Raw genomic sequence first — 20,921 nt, 5'->3', positions numbered from 1 at the left:
ATAGGCTGCAGAGGGGGGTTACGGTTAGGCTGCGGGAGGGGAGTGTTAGGGTTAGGCTGCAGGAAATGTAGGTTAGGGTTAGGGGGAGATTAGGGTTAGGATAGTTACTTAATTCTGTTGGGATTCTGCTGTTGGTATTCTAACCGCCAGCATCCCGACCGGATCCCATACTCAATCCATTTTTTATAATTTAAGCAATTTGCTTATATATATACAGTATATGTCCTTTGAGCAAATTGCTCATATTATCGAGTTAACAATTCATCAGTAACAGTTGTGATTTGTAGATATATTTATTTAGGGTGTTCATGATTGGGGCAAAGAACTTTGGTACTTGTATTGCCATGTATACTGTGCCTATGGCTACAATTTGCTCTATAACAGGTAGTTTTATAGTTTCCCTCTCAGTCTGCATTTTTGGTAAACTGTATAGATATTGCACTGTAAAAATGACATTGTCTGTAAACTAGAGGTTTTACCCTATGACACTGGTTCCCAAACTTTCCTGAGTCACGGCACCCTAGAGTACTAAAAATGTTTTCATGGCACCCGTAGGTCAAAAGTTTTAAATTGAGAAATTTACTAAAAAATTTGAATTAGGTAAATTGTGCTTATATGTCATCCTTAGGGTCAGTTATGTGGTGGGGGACAGGGTTGTGCTCTGTTTGTTCACATATTTTATGTTTGGCAGTCACCAGCTCTGATTTTGCCTATCACACTGACCAAAACTAAATTGATTTGGTTTTGGTCCACCAACCTGTGGCACCCCTGCAAGTGCCCCAAGACACCCCAGGGTGCCACTGCACCGTTTGGGAATCGCTGCCCTATGATCATTACACACAGAAGCTTATTTAATATCTGCATCAGTAACCCATAGAAACCAGTGACGGGTTGTTATTCCTTTTCTAGCCATCACAATAACTCCTTTAACCTGGTTGCTATGGGTTACAGCACATTTATAAGTTGCTGATGGGAAAATGGGCCTCTAGATACTGTATGCCATGGCATCAGCGTTACTGTTAAGTATGTTAACGATGGAGTCTCCAAACTATCATCATATAAATGTTTACATTTTCTTGCATTTATTACATGGGAACTGATACAAAAAGCAACATAAAAGCTACTTATTACTTATTAGAAGGCCAAGAGCTAAGCGCCTGATTCAGAGCCGCTCGCTCGCGCTGTGCATTCGCAAGCAGGCCGATATTCTGCGTACGCACATGCGCACGCTTCATTCTGCACGTGCGCGAACTACACACTGCGTTCACAACCCTCTCGCTTGCCCAGCAAAGGCAGCCAAGGGTAATGAGTGACAGGAGAGGCCATTTGTGGGTGGTAACAGGGGCAGGACACTAATTACGATTAAGATGCGAACGCAGGCGCGCCTTGGTGTTTCAACGCGGTTTTAGAGGTGTGCATAATTAACAGGCAGCGTCATAGTACACGTCACTTGCCATTTTTTTACACTGATTTCCTAGCAATGGTTGCGGTAGGGTAAAGCTCCTGAAGCACTGCTTTCTCATCCGATGGTGCTCGATGTACCAATGTTTTAATACACTTCCTGGAGATGACGTGTTGCTGGTGGGCGGCTCTGCCTGTGCGATTGGGCGTACGCACAGACAAAGTGTATGCTCGCTAAGACATGGTGGGTGTGCTTATGCCTTGGCGTAGCGATCGCTTCCCGTGGCGTCACTTTGAAAAATTTGCATACGCATCTAGTGAGCGTATGCGGATAACAAACGGGTCTGAATCAGGCCCTAAGTTTAAAATAATTTCCTTATGGGCATAAATAGCATATAATCTCCTGATTGTCTGTAGGTAGCCTTCTTCTGTTGTGTAAACATAAAACAAGTACAGAGAGGTGAATTACTGTGCTAATGTTGTGCAAATTGTGAATTAACCCTTACCAACCAATGAAATAATTGCTTTCTTTAGTCTAGGTTGTCCTGGATAAGTCAAAGCTAATAACTTACTTCTAACTTTTTATTGCATCACAGAAATAAATCACCCCCATAATCAGGGACGTTTTGAGATAGGAGGGGGCCCGTATGCAGACTCAGTGCAGGCCTCCTCCTCTCTCTGGCTGTGCTGCGGCGGCCGCAGGTGCAATATATCCCAGCTAAGTGCCAGAATCTACTGTGCATGCGCGGGTCTCCGGGAAAATGGTGTCTCTGCCTTTTTTCCGGGGACAGTTTTCCCTGGGACTGCACATGTCACCGGGAAAATGGGCACTCCTCTTTTCCCAGTGATTTCTGCTGCTCTGAAGCGCCGACCCTGCACAGCAGATCAGCACTCTGGAGACAACGGACAGGTAAGTGTAAAGACTATAATGGGTGCAGGGTGTGCGGTGTGGGCCCTCTGGACCCAGGGGCCCGTGTACCCATAAGGACATTTATGAGGTGCCGTGCAGGTGCATCAGTGTGGAGCTGTTGATAAAAACTGTTTCCTTTTCTTTTTCTATTGTAATGTTTTACATTTTTGTGCCTTTTTTAAATGATAAAAGGAGATGACTGGACAGGATGGTCCTGCTTACTCTCTTGGCACTGTTTAAGGGAAGACCATTAAGGAGAAAATTGCAATAGTCAATGCGGTAGATAATGAATGCTTGTATAAAAGTTTTTGAAGCATCTTCTCTGAGATATGTGTGTATTTTAGAAATACTTCTTAGATGTATGTAACAGGATATTGGATAAAGATTAAGGGGTATACAGTATGTAATAGAGTGCGAGTTCAGTGAATCAGTCCAATCTTGCCAATTTAAGGCTGTAGATTTAAAGCAGCAATAATTTAAAAAGGCAAAACTAACCTGGATTTGCTTTTTATATTATTGCCACTTTAAAATTACAGCTTCAATTGACGAGATTGCGCTGGTTCATGGTACTCGCCCCCTATTACATATTCAACTAAATGTTAGAAGCAAAGGACAGTTCTCAGTCAAGGATGAAACCTAGGCAGCGAGTTTGGTGAGTAAGGTTAATTTTACTATTGGCCACAGGCTTCTGTTGAACTGGTGGGAATATTATTAACTCAATAACTATTATACAAGGTGTGGCTAAATAAATAACGAGACTGATGCTATAATTTATGTTTAATTATATAAAGTACATTTCATCCACTTCTATGTACTCCACTTCTGCATCCACACACTGCTGCATTCTTATTTTCCATTGGTCAAAGCCGTGTTGTTGCTTATTATCTGTCAGCTGTCTCAACAGCTCCATCATTTTCATTTTTTACCTCATTAACTGATTAACTGATGCAAAATGGATTCCCTTGAATACAGATTTGACTTTAGAGAAAACAAAGAAGTCACTTGGTGCTAGGTGTCACAAGCGTGGAATTTAGGAGCTGTGTTCCCGGACTGGGCCTTGGATCTGTATTATTTGGCGCAGACGCTCGCTGGAGGAGGCTTGGCTTAATGAAGTTTCACCGCATGAGAGGGTGCAGCGAACTGACAGGAGTTTGAGGAATGCGGCAGTAACGAGATAGCTAGGAAGCTACGTGGAGCGGCTGGATAGCCTAGGGTAGACGTTGGTAGCTGAGTGGCTACGTGGAGCGGCTGGATAGCCGTGGGTAGATGTTGGTAGCTGAGTGGCTACGTGGAGCGGCTGGATAGCCGTGGGTAGACGTTGGTAGCTGAGTGGCTACGTGGAGCGGCTGGATAGCCGTGGGTAGACGTTGGTAGCTGAGTGGCTACGTGGAGCGGCTGGATAGCCGTGGGTAGACGTTGGTAGCTGAGTGGCTACGTGGAGCGGCTGGATAGCCGTGGGTAGACGTTGGTAGCTGAGTGGCTACGTGGAGCGGCTGGATAGCCGTGGGTAGACGTTGGTAGCTGAGTGGCTACGTGGAGCGGCTGGATAGCCGTGGGTAGACGTTGGTAGCTGAGAGGCTACGTGGAGCAGCTGGATAGCCGTGGGTAGACGTTGGTAGCTGAGCGGCTACATAGCCGTGGGTAGACGTTGGTAGCTGAGCGGCTACGTGGAGCACCTGGATAGCCGTGGGTAAACGTTGGTAGCTGAGAGGCTACGTGGAGCGGCTGGATAGCCGTGGGTAGACGTTGGTAGCTGAGCGGCTACGTGGAGCGGCTGGATAGCCGTGGGTAGACGTTGGTAGCTGAGCGGCTACGTGGAGTGGCTGGATAGCCGTGGGTAGACGTTGGTAGCTGAGCGGCTACGTGGAGCGGCTGGATAGCCATGGGTAGACGTTGGTAGCTGAGTGGCTACGTGGAGCGGCTGGAGCACAGTGGGAAGGCTACTTAGCTAAACTAAGAAACTAGCTGCACTGGCAACTTGTGTGAGCATTGGGGATCCTTTTATAGTGGACACTGGGAGCTGACAGGCTGAGAGAGAAGGAGAAGGCTCCTCATTGGTGGTAGTGGGGTCACATGGGCAATCCAAGATGGCCGTGCCCATGGACCGGAGGACAGCGCTTCCTGGAGGTAGTCAGCGGGGACCAGCAGTGAGCAGGAGCCGGCGTGGGAGCAGCACAGCAGCGGGATCCTCCAGAGGACAACAGCGGAGACTGCCTTGGGAGAAGAGGAAGGAGCGTACAGCGCGGGAGCCGGAAGACAGCGCGGGTCAGCGCCCGCACAGGTAAGCGACGGGGTCTGATTCTGGGGTCTCCAGGCCGGCGTGTGACAGTACCCCCTTCTTCAAGAGTGGCCACCGGACACTTCCTTGGTTTATGAGGAAATTTCACATGGAACGCTTTGACCAGACGGGGTGCATGGACATCGGAGGCATTTATCCAGATTCGTTCCTCCAGACCATAATTCTTCCAGTCGATAAGGTATTGAAGACGGTTGTATCGACAACGGGAATCTAAGATTCTGTCAACTTCGAACTCCTCTCCCTGCTGTGTTTGAACACTAGAAGCTTTAGGCAGGACCTTCTGAAATCGGTTTAAGACTAGTGGTTTTAAAAGAGAAATATGGAAGGAACTTGGAATGCGAAGAAATGGTGGAAGCTTTAACTTGTAAGCCACAGGATTCAGGACTTTGATGATTGGGAATGGACCAATGAATCGCGGAGCAAATTTCATCGAGGGTACTCGGAGTCTTAGGTTTCGGGTAGAGAGCCAGACCATATCCCCAGGTCGGAAATTTGGAACCGCTCATCTTTGGCGGTCAGCAAATCTCTTGTACCGGGCTGACGTTTTAGTCAGAGAGGAACGAACCTTTTCCCAGATGTTGGAGAATCGAAGGGACATTTTGGCCGCAGGCACATCTAATGTGGGAAGAAGAGGGAAATCTGGCACTCGAGGATGTTGACCAAAAACTGTAAAAAAAGGAGTTGAGCTGGTGGATGTGTGATAATGATTATTGTGGGCAAATTCGGCCCAAGGAAGAAGTTCAATCCAGTCATCTTGGGAGGAGGAGACAAAAGTGCGCAGGAACTGTTCCAGGTCTTGATTGACCCTTTCGGTCTGACCGTTGGTCTGGGGATGATAAGCGGTAGAAAATTTGAGTTTTACCTGAAGGGCTGAGCAGAGTGACCTCCAGAACTTCGCTACGAACTGTACTCCCCTGTCGGAGATGATCTCTTGAGGAAGGCCGTGGAGCTTGAAGATCTCTTTTATAAAGCTCTGGGCGAGTAGAGGCGCAGACGGAAGCCCAGTAAGTGGTATGAAATGAGCCATTTTAGAAAAACGATCCACGATAACCCAAATTGTGTTGTGGCCCCGAGATGGAGGAAGATCAGAGATGAAATCCATAGATAGGTGAGTCCATGGCTTAGATGGAATTGCAAGAGGTTGGAGTTGACCGTGTGGAACCCGCCGAGGTATCTTGTGTTGGGCACATTTGATGCATGAAGACACATAAGACCTGACGTCCTTTTTCATCGAAGACCACCAATAGGACCGCTGGATAAATTCTAGGGTTTTATCCATACCCAGGTGACCAGAGAACCGGGAAGCATGAGCCCAATGCAGTAACCTCTTGCGGAGTTCCGGAGCGACGAAAGTCTTCCCAACCGGGGGTATAGTAGATAATTGGGTAGAGGCGAAGGAAGCGGAATTCAAGATTGGTTGGGGCTGCTCCATGGGTAGATCAGGGTTGCTCGTCATGGAACGGGAGAGTGCGTCGGCTTTGAGGTTTTGTGAACCGGGGCGATAGGAGACTTTGAACTTAAATCTGGAGAAAAACATTGCCCACCGGGCTTGACGAGGGTTCAAGCAATTTGCAGATTTAAGATAAAGGAGGTTCTTATGGTCAGTAAAAATGGTAATGGGGTAATGAGCTCCTTCTAGAAGATATCGCCATTCTTCGAGGGCTAGTTTCATGGCGAGTAACTCTTGGTCTCCAATGGTGTAGTTCTTCTCTGCAGGCAAAAACTTCCGGGAAAAGAAACCACAGGGATGAAGTTTTTCATCTTTAAATCGCTGGGAGAGCACTGCACCGACACCTTCAGAGGATGCGTCTACCTCCAGGATAAAGGGCCGGGTGGAGTCTGGTTGCTTTAAGATGGGAGCGGAGATGAAGGCTTGCTTAAGAAGTTGAAATGCAGAGGTAGCTTCGACGGGCCATATAGTTGGATCTGCTCCCTTGCGGGTGAGGGCTGTAATCGGAGCTACCAGAGTCGAGAAACCTTTTACAAACTTGCGATAGTAATTGGCAAATCCTAGGAATCTTTGTATGGATTTTAAGGAAGAAGGAAGAGACCAATCAAGAATGGCTTGTAGTTTTGACAAATCCATTTGAAGGCCTGTTCCGGAGATAATGTATCCCAGGAATGGTACACTTGAGACCTCAAACAGACACTTCTCTAATTTGCAAAACAGTTGATTGGACCGCAACCTCAGAAGGACTTGTTTGACCTGGTCTCGATGAGTTTGGAGGTCTTGAGAAAAAATCAAAATGTCGTCTAAGTAAACGACCACACACTTGTACAAAAGGTCCCGGACGAAAAACTGGAAGACGGCCGGAGCATTACAGAGGCCGAAGGGCATAACGAGATACTCGTAGTGCCCATCCCTGGTGTTGAAGGCCGTTTTCCATTCATCGCCTGGACGGATACGAATTAAATTATAGGCTCCTCTTAGGTCGAGTTTGGAAAAAACTGTGGCTCCCTTGACTCTATCAAATAACTCTGTAATGAGAGGAAGAGGGTAGCGATTCTTAATAGTTATTTCATTAAGACCCCGGTAGTCAATACACGGGCGCAAGCCACCATCTTTTTTTTTTACGAAGAAAAATCCAGCCCCTGCTGGAGACGTGGAAGGTCGAATGAAGCCTTTATTTAAGTTTTCCGTAATGTACTCCGACATGACCTGAGTCTCAGGGAGAGATAGAGGATAGGTTCGGCCCCTAGGAGGTTTCTTCCCGGGAATCAGATCTATGGGACAGTCCCAATCACGATGGGGAGGTAACAGGTCTGCGCTCTGTTTGCTAAAGACGTCCTGAAACCCATCGTAGGCTTTGGGCAGGTCTGTAGAATCCCGTACAACGGAAGATCTGATAGGTATTACCCGCTGAAGGCAACCTTTGAAGCAATTGGAACCCCAGGAGATTATTTGCATGGTGGTCCAATTGATTTGAGGTGAATGTCTCTGTAGCCAGGGTAATCCGAGGACTAAAGAATGAGAGGCTTTGGGAATCACTAGGAAGGATAGTTGTTTGGAATGGAGCACCCCAATGGTAAGTTTAAGTGGTGTTGTACGATGGGTGATGGTTCCACTAGAAATGCGACTACCATCGATGGCGGTTAAAGTGATGACTCGAGGCAATGCTTCCATGGGGATTTGATGCTTCTGGACAAATTCAGTAGTGACAAAGTTCTCTGCCGCTCCGGAATCCAGGAGAGCTAATACAGCTTTGGAACCTCGAGGACACTTTAAATGAGCCTGGATGGTGGAATCAGACTTCCTTTGTGATTCAATGGCAACTCCTAACTTAACCTCTCTTTCATAAGTTAGGAGGAGGCATTTCCCGGACGAATGGGACAAGTTTTAACTAAATGTTGAGGAGATCCGCAGTGCATACAGAGGTTCTGCCTCCACCTTTTCTGACGCTCCTCAGCCGATAAATGAGAGCGGTTGACCTGCATGGGTTCTTCGCCCAGAGGAGGAGAGGGTAAGCGGGAAACTGGACGTGGCCTTCCATGATCAAATCTGCCTCTTTCCAAGGCACGCTCCCTGTGACGGAGATCCACCTTGTTGCAGAGGGAGATTAACCCATCCAAACTGGTTGGAAGGTCACGGGAAGCTAGGTCGTCTTTGAGCCTTTCAGAAAGGCCACTCCAGAAGGCAGCGATGAGGGCATCCTCGTTCCAATTGAGTTCTGAAGCCAGAGTCTGGAACTGGACTACGTATTGGCCGACGGTCCAGCTGCCCTGACGGAGGCGTAGAATATCAGCTGATGCGGAGGTGGTTCTTCCGGGTTCATCAAAGATTTTGCGAAATGTAGCAACAAATTCGGGGTAGTTGGAGAGCAGGGGATCCGACTTCTCCCAAAGGGGCGAGACCCAATTGAGTGCTTGGCCAGAGAGTAGAGAGATGACATATGCCACCCTGGTTCTGGCCGTCGGAAAGTTGGCGGATTGTAGCTCGAATTGGATTTCGCATTGATTTAAAAAACCCCTGCATAATTTGGGGTTGCCATCGAACTTGCTCGGAGGGGAGAGCTGAAGATGAGCAGGAGGTAGAACTGGAGGAGCAGGTGACACCACAGGAGGAGAGGCGGCTTGGGAGCCAGCGGGAGCGTGATGAGCCAGTAAGGACTGAATGTTGTCCAGGCGTGACGACATATCTTGGATAAATTGGATCAGCTGAGTCTGAGAGGTCTCCTGTCTTTCCAGACGGGATAGTACATCCTGCGAGGCTTCTATCCCAGATCCTTGACCACTTGCCGAGTCCATCTGGCCAGTGCAAACTGTCACAAGCGTGGAATTTAGGAGCTGTGTTCCCGGACTGGGCCTTGGATCTGTATTATTTGGCGCAGATGCTCGCTGGGGGAGGCTTGGCTTAATGAAGTTTCTCCGCATGAGAGGGTGCAGCGAACTGACAGGAGTTTGAGGAATGCGGCAGTAACGAGATAGCTAGGAAGCTACTTGGAGCGGCTGGATAGCCTAGGGTAGACGTTGGTAGCTGAGTGGCTACGTGGAGCGGCTGGATAGCCGTGGGTAGACGTTGGTAGCTGAGTGGCTACGTGGAGCGGCTGGATAGCCGTGGGTAGACGTTGGTAGCTGAGCGGCTACGTGGAGCGGCTGGATAGCCGTGGGTAGACGTTGGTAGCTGAGTGGCTACGTGGAGCGGCTGGATAGCCGTGGGTAGACGTTGGTAGCTGAGTGGCTACGTGGAGCGGCTGGATAGCCGCGGGTAGACGTTGGTAGCTGAGAGGCTACGTGGAGCGGCTGGATAGCCGTGGGTAGACGTTGGTAGCTGAGCGGCTACGTGGAGCGGCTGGATAGCCGTGGGTAGACGTTGGTAGCTGAGCGGCTACGTGGAGCGGCTGGATAGCCGTGGGTAGACGTTGGTAGCTGAGCGGCTACGTGGAGCGGCTGGATAGCCGTGGGTAGACGTTGGTAGCTGAGTGGCTACATGGAGCGGCTGGAGCGCAGTGGGAAGGCTACTTAGCTAAACTAAGAAACTAGCTGCACTGGCAACTTGTGTGAGCATTGGGGATCCTTTTATAGTGGACACTGGGAGCTGACAGGCTGAGAGAGAAGGAGAAGGCTCCTCATTGGTGGTAGTGGGGTTACATGGGCAATCCAAGATGGCCGTGCCCATGGACCGGAGGACAGCGCTTCCTGGAGGTAGTCAGCAGGGACCAGCGGTGAGCAGGAGCCGGCGTGGGAGTAGCACAGCAGCGGGACCCTCCAGAGGACAACAGCGGAGACTGCCTTGGGAGAAGAGGAAGGAGCGTACAGCGCGGGAGCCGGAAGACAGCGCGGGTCAGCGCCCGCACAGGTAAGCGACGGGGTCTGATTCTGGGGTCTCCAGGCCGGCGTGTGACACTAGGTCTGGCGAGTATGGAGGGTGCTATAGCACTGCAGTCTGTTTTTTTGGCCAAAAACTGCTTCAGAGAGAGAGAGAGAGGGAGAGAACTGTGTGGGCTGGTGCGTTGCCCTGATAGAAGATGAAACGTGCGTTGTCCTGATGGCGGATTAAATCATTTTTACGTATTATTTCCCACAAAGTTGCTAGAACATTTTTGTAGTAATGTTGATTCATCATTCAAACAATTTTCAATTTTTTTTTCCACATTTTAATTGTTTTTGATGTGCAAGGCCTTCTGTGATGTTCATCATGTTCAACATTATCACGACCATCACTAAATCTTTTGTGCCACTCAAACACATACAGTCTGTCCCGTAAGCCTCGATTAGCTTACAGAAAAATTTGGTGGGCATTTTGTTCAATTTATTGCTGTACTGTTGAACTAAGCATTTTTATGACGCATGGGAAAAACTCAACTTCTTCATCAAATGCTGTGTGACAGCAACTATATATGTGCAAGAGGGGTGAAACCTGCAAAACCATTTTGGGAGAGTCCAAGGTCAATGTTCCCCCTCTTCCTTTAACTCACTCAGTATGGTTTATTTTTTGACAAGTACAGTCTAATTATTTAATAGCCACATCTCATATACATGAATAATGATGGAAAGATATCTGTGGAGAGAGAGATTATAGATGTTTCTTCAAGCTGGGATGAGCACAGGAGAAAGCAAAAGACTATTTTCTCAGGGGATATGGTGAAGGTTTCAGGAATAGAGTGGGAAGAGAAGAAGACAGTAGATACTTTCAGTTTATGGGGTGAAATGGAGATATGGGGTATAAAAGTTACAGGAAAGGAAATTAGTCAGTTGTTGCTCTGGGAAAAGGATACAATTTTATGAAGGAATTTGTCAATTGATCTTTTAGGGGCCGATTTCAGTTAGCCGCAGGGTTTGCCCGCAACTAAATGTTAGCCCTGAGCTATTCAATGAAGAGTCACTACCCCGTGCGCTAAGCCCCAGAGGGTGCACTTATACATGGATTTTTCCTCGTAGCCTCAGAGGCTGCAAGGAAAACTCTACTAAATTGCACCCTCTGGGACTTAACACGTGGTGTAACCCATAGAACACAGAATCTATGTTACCTGTGGGTACACTATGCTGGGAAATTGGCTAATAGTTGAATAGCTCCGGACATTAAAACCAGAGCTTTCCACGCAGGTAATTGTGCTGCCCCTTAGTGTCCACAGCTGAGATCGTTGTTCAGAGGAAATAGTATCTGGAGTCAGAGGATGAAGGGCTGTTGCTCTTGCTTGCATATAATATGGGATGATCTGTCAGAAGCATGTAGATATTGGTGACAGAAGTTGTTGCAGAGAGGTTAAATTTTTTTTTGGGAAATATATAGATTTGAATTTTCTGTGGTTATGTGGAGGCTTGGTAGAGCTAAAGGGCAAAGAACTGATGGAGGACAGCTTGCAGCTGATCCGATGATAGTCAGAGAGAGGAAGTTAAGCTGGGTACACACTGAGACGACATCGGCATGATATGTCGTTTCCGGCCGAATCCTAATGATATGTATGGGCTGCATGCTCAGTGTGTACAGCCAATATGCGTGTTCAAGCAGTCGCATGCGCTGTTGTCCGGTCGGCTGTGCTGCACATCCAACCGGAAATATCGTATGTGGCCCTGTTGCAGGCAATGAAGGACGTAACGAGGGTTTGTTCTGTCGTTTATTGCCTCATTCTGACCCCGGGATCCGATATATCGCCCTGTCGGGCTGACATATTGGCTATGTACTCGTCGCTCAGTGTGTACCCAGCTTAAGAAACAAGATGGAGTTAAGGGCCATCACTGGAGTAAAACAGTCCATCCACTATGTGAGGCCAGGCAAGAAAATTAAAGAGAGAATTTTTGAGGCACATGAAGAATGTGGATAATCAAAAGGGAGGCTATGTCAGCCATGATGATGGATATCAGGGGATAAGAAATATGGGAGTTAGAAGTGTTCAAGAAATTGCTGGATTGGGCAAAGGGGTAATAGCTTACAGCAACAACATGCAGACAGAAGGGAAGGAAACTTCAGATAGCATGGCATGTAATTCAAAAGATGGGACCATGGGTGGTGGAACAATTGGTAAAAATGTAAATGTACAGTTGGGGAAATGAGGTGTGGTTGAGGTAGAGGTTGTAAAAGGGCTGCAGGTGAGGCAGAATCTAATTGTGTGAACCATGTTTCTGTTATTGCCAGAAGGTGGATATTGTTTAAGAGTAAAGCTATATTCACACGTAAAGATTTTCTGTCCAACCATCCAACTAGTTGATTGGTTGGAATGAAAATCTGGTAAGGTATGAAAGCAAATGACAATCAGCAATTTGCTCCCAAATGCTGGAAAATGGACAAAAACTGTTGTTTGAACAAATTGTTTAGATCAAACATTTAACAAACTTGTCTGACGGCCATTTTCATCTGTTTTCTGGCATTTAGGAGCAAATTGCTGATCATCAGTTACTCCCATACGTTATCAGATTTTCATTCCAATCAATCAAGTAGTTGGATGGTTGGACAGAAAATCTTTACGTGTGTATGCAGCTTAAGAGGTCCTAGATGTGAGGTTTGCTTTCTACAGACAGAGTGTACTTTCTTGATTTAAACACGATGGAAACAGGTGCTGTGTTTGAGACTTGCCGGAGGATTTTTTTTTAAAGACAATCAAATTGACCAAGCAGATCTTCCCATATGTGGACAGCAATATAAAAAATATATCTCTATTATAGAAGTGCTTATTGTGTTTATTGTGTTTGCTATTATTTTATTTGACTTTTGTAGCCATTTTAACAGATTATTCATGGCAAATTTTGTGTCAGCTGCTCTCCGGAGAAATGTGTCCAAAGTTTCCCAAGGTCTTCTGAGACTTTCATTTCTGTGAACATCACCACAGCCTTTGACTAGAAATAAAACCAGGCACTGATATGATAATTGTGTCTGTAATGTGCTGTGAAGTCTAGGGATAAAAGGCGCTACAGTGTCCTGATTACCATTGTCCTTGTGTTTATCTGTTATATGTACCTGACTGGGTCATTTCCCCCCCAGCCTGTCGCTATGATTGACGAGGAGAATGAGCCTCCCAAACAAGAGGAGGGGAAGCAGGAAGGAGGTGAGCACTTCTTTTTAATGCTTGATATCTAATCAGCTCTAGAGGATGTAGATATACATAAGCCCATTAGTCTTTAATTGGAACTGATATATTTTTAAAATGAACATTATTTTATACAGCTCACCTTACAGCCTGTGGATAGTAATATGTCAAAAGAACAGTTTAGCCAGTAATGGCTGCTCCCAGTAACCACCTCTCTGACGCGAAGGACCACGGAAGGTCAATTCAGTCTTTTTATCCTCTCCAGGCAGATAATGAGCTCCAATTATAAATGAGTAATAATAATTGCAAATCCTATGTTTTAATTGTTTCTGAAAAGAGCTTTGAAGTCTCGGAATGAAATGTGCTTCACAAATACAGTTCTGTCTCTTCCACTTCTGGTGTCTTGTTCAATTCCAGATTCTCCTGATGGTGACAAGAAAGGTGAAAAAAACCCACAGGATGCCAAGGTAATTGCTGTGTCTCTAAACGTGTGCACTTGCCCTAACTGTCGGACCAAGCTGCTCTAAATGTAACGCCAAGAGCAAAGTAACATTTTATTGTTCCGTACAAGGTGATAAGTGTTGTACATAAATTCTGTAAAAATGTTAGTAGATAGAAGTGGTTAAGAACATTAATATTAACAGTTGCTCATTGAGAGAAGCTTGCAGACAAAAGTGAAGCTTGAATACATAAGTGAATTGTGAGTTTGAATCAGAAGCAGGTGAGTTAGAATACAGAAAAAGGTAAGTTATTTTACACAAACAGTAACACCATACTTGCCTACCTTTAATACTCTCTTCCCGGGAGAAGCCCGGGTAAGAAAAACAGCAGGGGGCCGATGGGGGCGGGGCTTGACGATTTGCGTCATTAAGCCCCACCCCCTTGTGGTGAAATTGCTGCGATTGGGTACAATTTACATAGGGGGCGGGGCCAAATGCTGTGATTCATGCAGAATCATGTCTTAAGCCCCGCCCCCTCCACGGAGACCCGCGATCGCCGCGGGTATTCTCCTCATTCTGCCCACTTCACTAGGAAGTGGGCAGAATGCGGGAGAAATGCCTACCCTTCCGAGGGTGCGGGGGCTTACCTGAAAAATCGGGAGCATCCCGTGAAAACCGGGAGGGTAGGCATGTATGAGTAACACATATTTCTGATACCACTTACATCTGAGACAATGTTTGGTCTCGTGCAGTGCAGGGGATGTAATGCATTTGTTTTGCAGGAAGATTTCTGGAGACTCAGCTGCTGCCCAACCTGTAAGCACTTTTCTCTGCTGCAGGAGGAGATAGCAAAACTGCATGCTGAGATATGTAGGATGTCTGTGTCCTTGAGGCCACCATTGCCTCTGAGAGCCCCCAGAAGACATACTGCCTGGACTACTGTGGGCTCTGAAAGGCAAAGATTTCCAGAGGGACACAGACACCTCCCACAAGGTGTGACACTGCAAAACTCATATGTTGCTCTTGCAGGGCTGGAAGATACAGCTAATATAGGCAATACAGAACAGGAAGATATGGGGTCTTCCACTGACTATAGAAAAAGGAATAGGAACAGGAAAATGACATCTTCAAAAAGGACTACACTTCTCTTGGGAGTACATCTGGGAAACACTGATGAAGTAGAGAGACAAGTAAGGTGTTTACCTGGAGCCACAGCTCCAGGGGATAAAAAGCGCATGCTGGGAATTGTTAAGGCAGCAAGAAAAGATGGAGATGTGGATGTCATTGTCCACCTAGGGACAAATGACCTGGACAATGCTAAAGTCATGGCAGTAAAAGATGAATTCAGGAAGTTGGGGACTGCTCTAAAGCAGGTGGCAACCACTGTAACATTTTCAGAAGTATTGCCAGTACACAGAGGAGGAGATAGAAATCACTGCATCAGAAACTTCAGTGTTTGGCTACAGAAGTGGTGTTATGAGGAGAGATTTTGATTGACAGTCCATAGCCACGCCATCGGGCAACATAGAAGCTTATACAAATATGATGGCCTGCACCCATCTTCAAAAGGAACTAGAATACTGAGTGAACAGTTTGAAAGCTTCACCAAGAACTATTTAAACTAGAAGAGGGGGGCAGTGAACCAAACAAGAAAAAAGAAATCTGCTCCCCCAATAAAAAGGTATTATTTCTGCTGGCAAATGGAACAGGAAGCATATCTACAGCAACAGAAGATCATTCAGAACAAAACCAAATAAACATAGGCAGAGAGATGAACATACCTAGGAACAGGAGAAATAGGCACACAAATAAAACTATAAGAGCAATGTGTGCAAATGCTAGGTGTTTAGGAAATAAAATCCCTGAACTAATTGCAATAATGACAAGGGATGATCTGGATATTGTGGCTATTATGTAGTCATGGTGCAATGAAAATCATGACTGGGACATAGCTATACCAGGATATACTTTATTTAGGAAGGACAGAATGGGAAGAATAGGAGGAGGAATAGCAATGTATGTTAAGAAAATACTACGTTAATACATGGTATTGAAGAAAAAAACAAGTCCCTTTGGGTGGCTAGAGAAATGGGAGAAAGTGATTTTTCGGATTGGAGGATCTACAGACCACCAGGTCAGGAAGAGGAACTGGACAATAATCTATTGCAGGACATCACTAAAATGGCATTAAAAGGAGAGGTTATAATCATTGGAGATTTGAATCTACCCAATATAAACTGGGAGGTGTCTGTGGCAAGTTCCACTAGAAGTAGGGACATCCTGAATTCATCGCAGGGAGCCACCCTCCAGCAATTGGTGAGGGAGCCCACTCAGAAAGACGCAATATTAGACTTAATACTTACAAATAGAGACAGAATATCTGATGTAAAAGTGGGTGAAAACCTGGGATCCAGTGATCATCAAAGCAGTATGGTTCAGAATAAAGACAGATACTGACTCAGCCCAACCAAAAACAAAGGTGTTAGATTTTAGGAAGGCTGATTTTGCCGGGATGGGAAGATGTGTAATCAAATCTTTGGCAGAGTGGAGGAACTTGAAAGGAGTGCAGGAGAGGTTGGAAAATTAAAAAGTGCAATATTAAAGTAGGGGTGAGCGGGTTCGGATTTCTGAAATCCGAACCCCCCCGAGCCCCCCCGATCCGAGTCCGATCCGAGTCAGGCTCGACTTTTCCCGCCTGACTCGGATCTGAAATCGAGGCAAAACGTCATCATCCCGCCTTCCGAGTCTCGCGGGTTTTGGATCCTATATAAGGTACCCGCGTCGGCGCCATTTTCTCACTCGGCTGTGGACAGTGAAGAGGGAGGGTGGGAGTTAGGGCTGTGTAGTGTAGTGTAGTGTAGTGCTGCTGTTGTCCACTACTTCAAAGTCCATAGGGGCTGGCTGTGTTGTGCTGCTGTTGTTAATAGGGGCTGTGTCCACTACTTCAAAGTCCATAGGGGCTGGCTGGACTGTGTTGTGCAGTCAGTTCTCCATAGGGGCTGTGTCCACTCCAAAGTCCTGTGCAGTGTCCCAGTCCTAAAGGAGTGCTGTAGTGTTGTCCAGGGGGTGCTCTGTCCATCAGGGGTGCTCCCCCCAAGTGCTAAAAAAATAATATATTTTCTGTGTTTGTGAATTGTGTGCGCAGTAGCCGCACGTGCATCAACAAAGTAGTGCCAAGCGTGCGCCTGTGTCATAAGTAAAGGGCCGGCTGGCTTGACCGTTAAAGGGTGCTGTAACCCCCGAAAGTACACTCCAGTCCAAACCAAAAAAAAATTATTTTCTGTGTTTGTGAATTGTGTGCGCAGTAGCCGCACGTGCATCAACAAAGTAGTGCCAAGCGTGCGCCTGTGTCATAAGTAAAGGGCCGGCTGGCTTGACTGTTAAGGGTGCTGTAACCCCCGAAAGTACACTCCAGTCCAAACCAAAAAAAAAATTATTTTCTGTGTTTGTGAATTGTGTGCGCAGTAGCCGCACGTGCATCAACAAAGTAGTGCCAAGCGTGCGCCTGTGTCATAAGTAAAGGGCCGGCTGGCTTGACCGTTAAGGGTGCTGTAACCCCCGAAAGTACACTCCAGTCCAAACCAAAAAAAAAATTATTTTCTGTGTTTGTGAATTGTGTGCGCAGTAGCCGCACGTGCATCAACAAAGTAGTGCCAAGCGTGCACCTGTGTCATAAGTAAAGGGCCGGCTGGCTTGACCGTTAAGGGTGCTGTAACCCCCGAAAGTACACTCCAGTCCAAACCAAAAAAAAAATTATTTTCTGTGTTTGTGAATTGTGTGCGCAGTAGCCGCACGTGCATCAACAAAGTAGTGCCAAGCGTGCGCCTGTGTCATAAATAAAGGGCCGGCTGGCTGGACCGTTAAAGGGTGCTGTAACCCCCGAAAGTACACTCCAGTCCAAACCAAAAAAAAATTATTTTCTGTGTTTGTGAATTGTGTGCGCAGTAGCCGCACGTGCATCAACAAAGTAGTGCCAAGCGTGCGCCTGTGTCATAAGTAAAGGGCCGGCTGGCTTGACCGTTAAAGGGTGCTGTAATCCCCGAAAGTACACTCCAGTCCAAACCCCAAAAAAATTATTTTCTGTGTTTGTGAATTGTGTGCGCAGTAGCCGCACGTGCATCAACAAAGTAGTGCCAAGCGTGCGCCTGTGTCATAAGTAAAGGGCCGGCTGGCTTGACCGTTAAAGGGTGCTGTAACCCCCTAAGTACACTCCAGTCCAAACCAAAAAAAAAATTATTTTCTGTGTTTGTGAATTGTGTGCGCAGTAGCCGCACGTGCATCAACAAAGTAGTGCCAAGCGTGCGCCTGTGTCATAAGTAAAGGGCCGGCTGGCTTGACCGTTAAAGGGTGCTGTAACCCCCGAAAGTACACTCCAGTCCAAACCAAAAAAAAATTATTTTCTGTGTTTGTGAATTGTGTGCGCAGTAGCCGCACGTGCATCAACAAAGTAGTGCCAAGCGTGCGCCTGTGTCATAAGTAAAGGGCCGGCTGGCTTGACTGTTAAGGGTGCTGTAACCCCCGAAAGTACACTCCAGTCCAAACCAAAAAAAAAATTATTTTCTGTGTTTGTGAATTGTGTGCGCAGTAGCCGCACGTGCATCAACAAAGTAGTGCCAAGCGTGCGCCTGTGTCATAAGTAAAGGGCCGGCTGGCTTGACCGTTAAGGGTGCTGTAACCCCCGAAAGTACACTCCAGTCCAAACCAAAAAAAAAATTATTTTCTGTGTTTGTGAATTGTGTGCGCAGTAGCCGCACGTGCATCAACAAAGTAGTGCCAAGCGTGCACCTGTGTCATAAGTAAAGGGCCGGCTGGCTTGACCGTTAAGGGTGCTGTAACCCCCGAAAGTACACTCCAGTCCAAACCAAAAAAAAAATTATTTTCTGTGTTTGTGAATTGTGTGCGCAGTAGCCGCACGTGCATCAACAAAGTAGTGCCAAGCGTGCGCCTGTGTCATAAATAAAGGGCCGGCTGGCTGGACCGTTAAAGGGTGCTGTAACCCCCGAAAGTACACTCCAGTCCAAACCCAAAAAAAATTATTTTCTGTGTTTGTGAATTGTGTGCGCAGTAGCCGCACGTGCATCAACAAAGTAGTGCCAAGCGTGCGCCTGTGTCATAAGTAAAGGGCCGGCTGGCTTGACCGTTAAAGGGTGCTGTAACCCCCGAAAGTACACTCCAGTCCAAACCCAAAAAAAATTATTTTCTGTGTTTGTGAATTGTGTGCGCAGTAGCCGCACGTGCATCAACAAAGTAGTGCCAAGCGTGCGCCTGTGTCATAAGTAAAGGGCCGGCTGGCTTGACCGTTAAAGGGTGCTGTAACCCCCTAAGTACACTCCAGTCCAAACCAAAAAAAAAATTATTTTCTGTGTTTGTGAATTGTGTGCGCAGTAGCCGCACGTGCATCAACAAAGTAGTGCCAAGCGTGCGCCTGTGTCATAAGTAAAGGGCCAGCTGGCTTGACCGTTAAAGGGTGCTGTAACCCCCGAAAGTACACTCCAGTCCAAACCAAAAAAAAATTATTTTCTGTGTTTGTGAATTGTGTGCGCAGTAGCCGCACGTGCATCAACAAAGTAGTGCCAAGCGTGCGCCTGTGTCATAAGTAAAGGGCCGGCTGGCTTGACCGTTAAAGGGTGCTGTAACCCCCGAAAGTACACTCCAGTCCAAACCAAAAAAAAATTATTTTCTGTGTTTGTGAATTGTGTGCGCAGTAGCCGCACGTGCATCAACAAAGTAGTGCCAAGCGTGCGCCCGTGTCATAAGTAAAGGGCCGGCTGGCTTGACCGTTAAAGGGTGCTGTAACCCCCGAAAGTACACTCCAGTCCAAACCAAAAAAAAATTATTTTCTGTGTTTGTGAATTGTGTGCGCAGTAGCCGCACGTGCATCAACAAAGTAGTGCCAAGCGTGCGCCTGTGTCATAAGTAAAGGGCCGGCTGGCTTGACCGTTAAAGGGTGCTGTAACCCCCGAAAGTACACTCCAGTCCAAACCAAAAAAAAATTATTTTCTGTGTTTGTGAATTGTGTGCGCAGTAGCCGCACGTGCATCAACAAAGTAGTGCCAAGCGTGCGCCTGTGTCATAAGTAAAGGGCCGGCTGGCTTGACCGTTAAGGGTGCTGTAACCCCCGAAAGTACACTCCAGTCCAAACCAAAAAAAAATTATTTTCTGTGTTTGTGAATTGTGTGCGCAGTAGCCGCACGTGCATCAACAAAGTAGTGCCAAGAGTGCGCCTGTGTCATAAGTAAAGGGCCGGCTGGCTTGACCGTTAAAGGGTGCTGTAACCCACAAAGTACACTCCAGTCCAAACCAAAAAAAAAATTATTTTCTGTGTTTAGCCGCACGTATATATCAAATCGATATAACATAAATGGAGGACCAAACTTTCTCCGATAAAAATAAAATAGAGAAAGATCAAGAACCACTTCCTCCTAGTGCTGAAGCTGCTGCCACTAGTCATGACATAGACGATAACATGCCATCAACGTCGTCTGCCAAGGCCGATGCCCAATGTCATAGTAGAGGGCACATACAATCCCAAATGGCAAAGTTCAGGAAAATGACCTTGAAAAAGACATTTAAATCAGCTGAAGAGAAACGTAAACTTGCCAATATGCCATTTACGACACGGAGTGGCAAGGAACGGCTAAGGTCGATCCCTAGTATGTTCATGACTAGTGGTTCAGCTTCACATGACGATGGAAGCCCTCCTCCCACTAAAAAAATCAAAAGAGTTAAGCTGGCAAAAGCACAGCGAAGAACTGTGCTTTCTAAGAAGATATCACAAATCCCCAAGGAGAGTCCAAGTGTGGTGGTGGTTGCGATGCCTGACCTTCCCAGCACTGGACGGGAAGAGGTGGCTCTTTCCACCATTTGCACGCCCCCTGCAAGTGCTGAAAGGAGCACCCACAGTCCACTTGCTGATATGCAAATTGAAGATGTCACTGTTGAAGTACAACAGGATGAGGATACTGGTGTAGCTGGCGCTGAGGAGGAAGTTGGCGAGGAGGATTCTGATGGTGATGTGGTTTGTTTAAATCAGGCTCCGGGGGAGACAGTTGTTGTCCGTGGGATGAAAAAGCCCATCACGGTCATGCCTGGGCAGAAGACCAAACATTCCACCTCTTTGGTCTGGCAATATTTCTATCCAAATCCGGACAACAACTGTCTTGCCATATGTACCATATGTAAAGGTGAAATAAGTAGGGGTAGGGACGTCAACCACCTAGGAACATCCTCCCTTATACGGCACCTGCAGCGCGTTCATAAAAAGTTACTGTCAAGTTCAGAAACTTTGGCTAAGACCGTAAGCAGTCCAGGGACACCTAAATCCCGTTGTCCTGTTGTATCCAAGCGCCTGCAAACCACACCATCAACTCCCTCCTCGTCAATTTCCTCCTTAGTCAGGATCGGAAGTA

The 20,921-nt window shown here is 46.8% G+C and overlaps 1 protein-coding gene across 2 annotated transcripts in view; it reads left to right on the top strand.

Annotated features, from left to right (window-relative positions):
- The window catches only part of STAC3 (SH3 and cysteine rich domain 3), a 129,100-nt gene that overhangs the window by 88,614 nt on the left and 19,565 nt on the right, over positions 1 to 20,921 (top strand). For both annotated transcript variants that reach the window (XM_088465885.1, XM_088465884.1), the window contains exons 6-7: positions 13,027 to 13,090; positions 13,490 to 13,539. In XM_088465885.1, coding sequence (XP_088322011.1) covers positions 13,027 to 13,090; positions 13,490 to 13,539 — 114 coding nt within the window. The remainder of the gene's footprint in view (positions 1 to 13,026; positions 13,091 to 13,489; positions 13,540 to 20,921) is intronic.

This window comes from Taudactylus pleione, unplaced genomic scaffold (genome assembly GCF_031769625.1).
Source record: "Taudactylus pleione unplaced genomic scaffold, aTauple2 ptg000065l, whole genome shotgun sequence".
Classification (NCBI taxonomy): Eukaryota; Metazoa; Chordata; class Amphibia; order Anura; family Myobatrachidae; genus Taudactylus; species Taudactylus pleione.
Note: the sequence above shows the minus strand (reverse complement) of the source record. Positions and strands in the feature narration are given on the sequence as shown.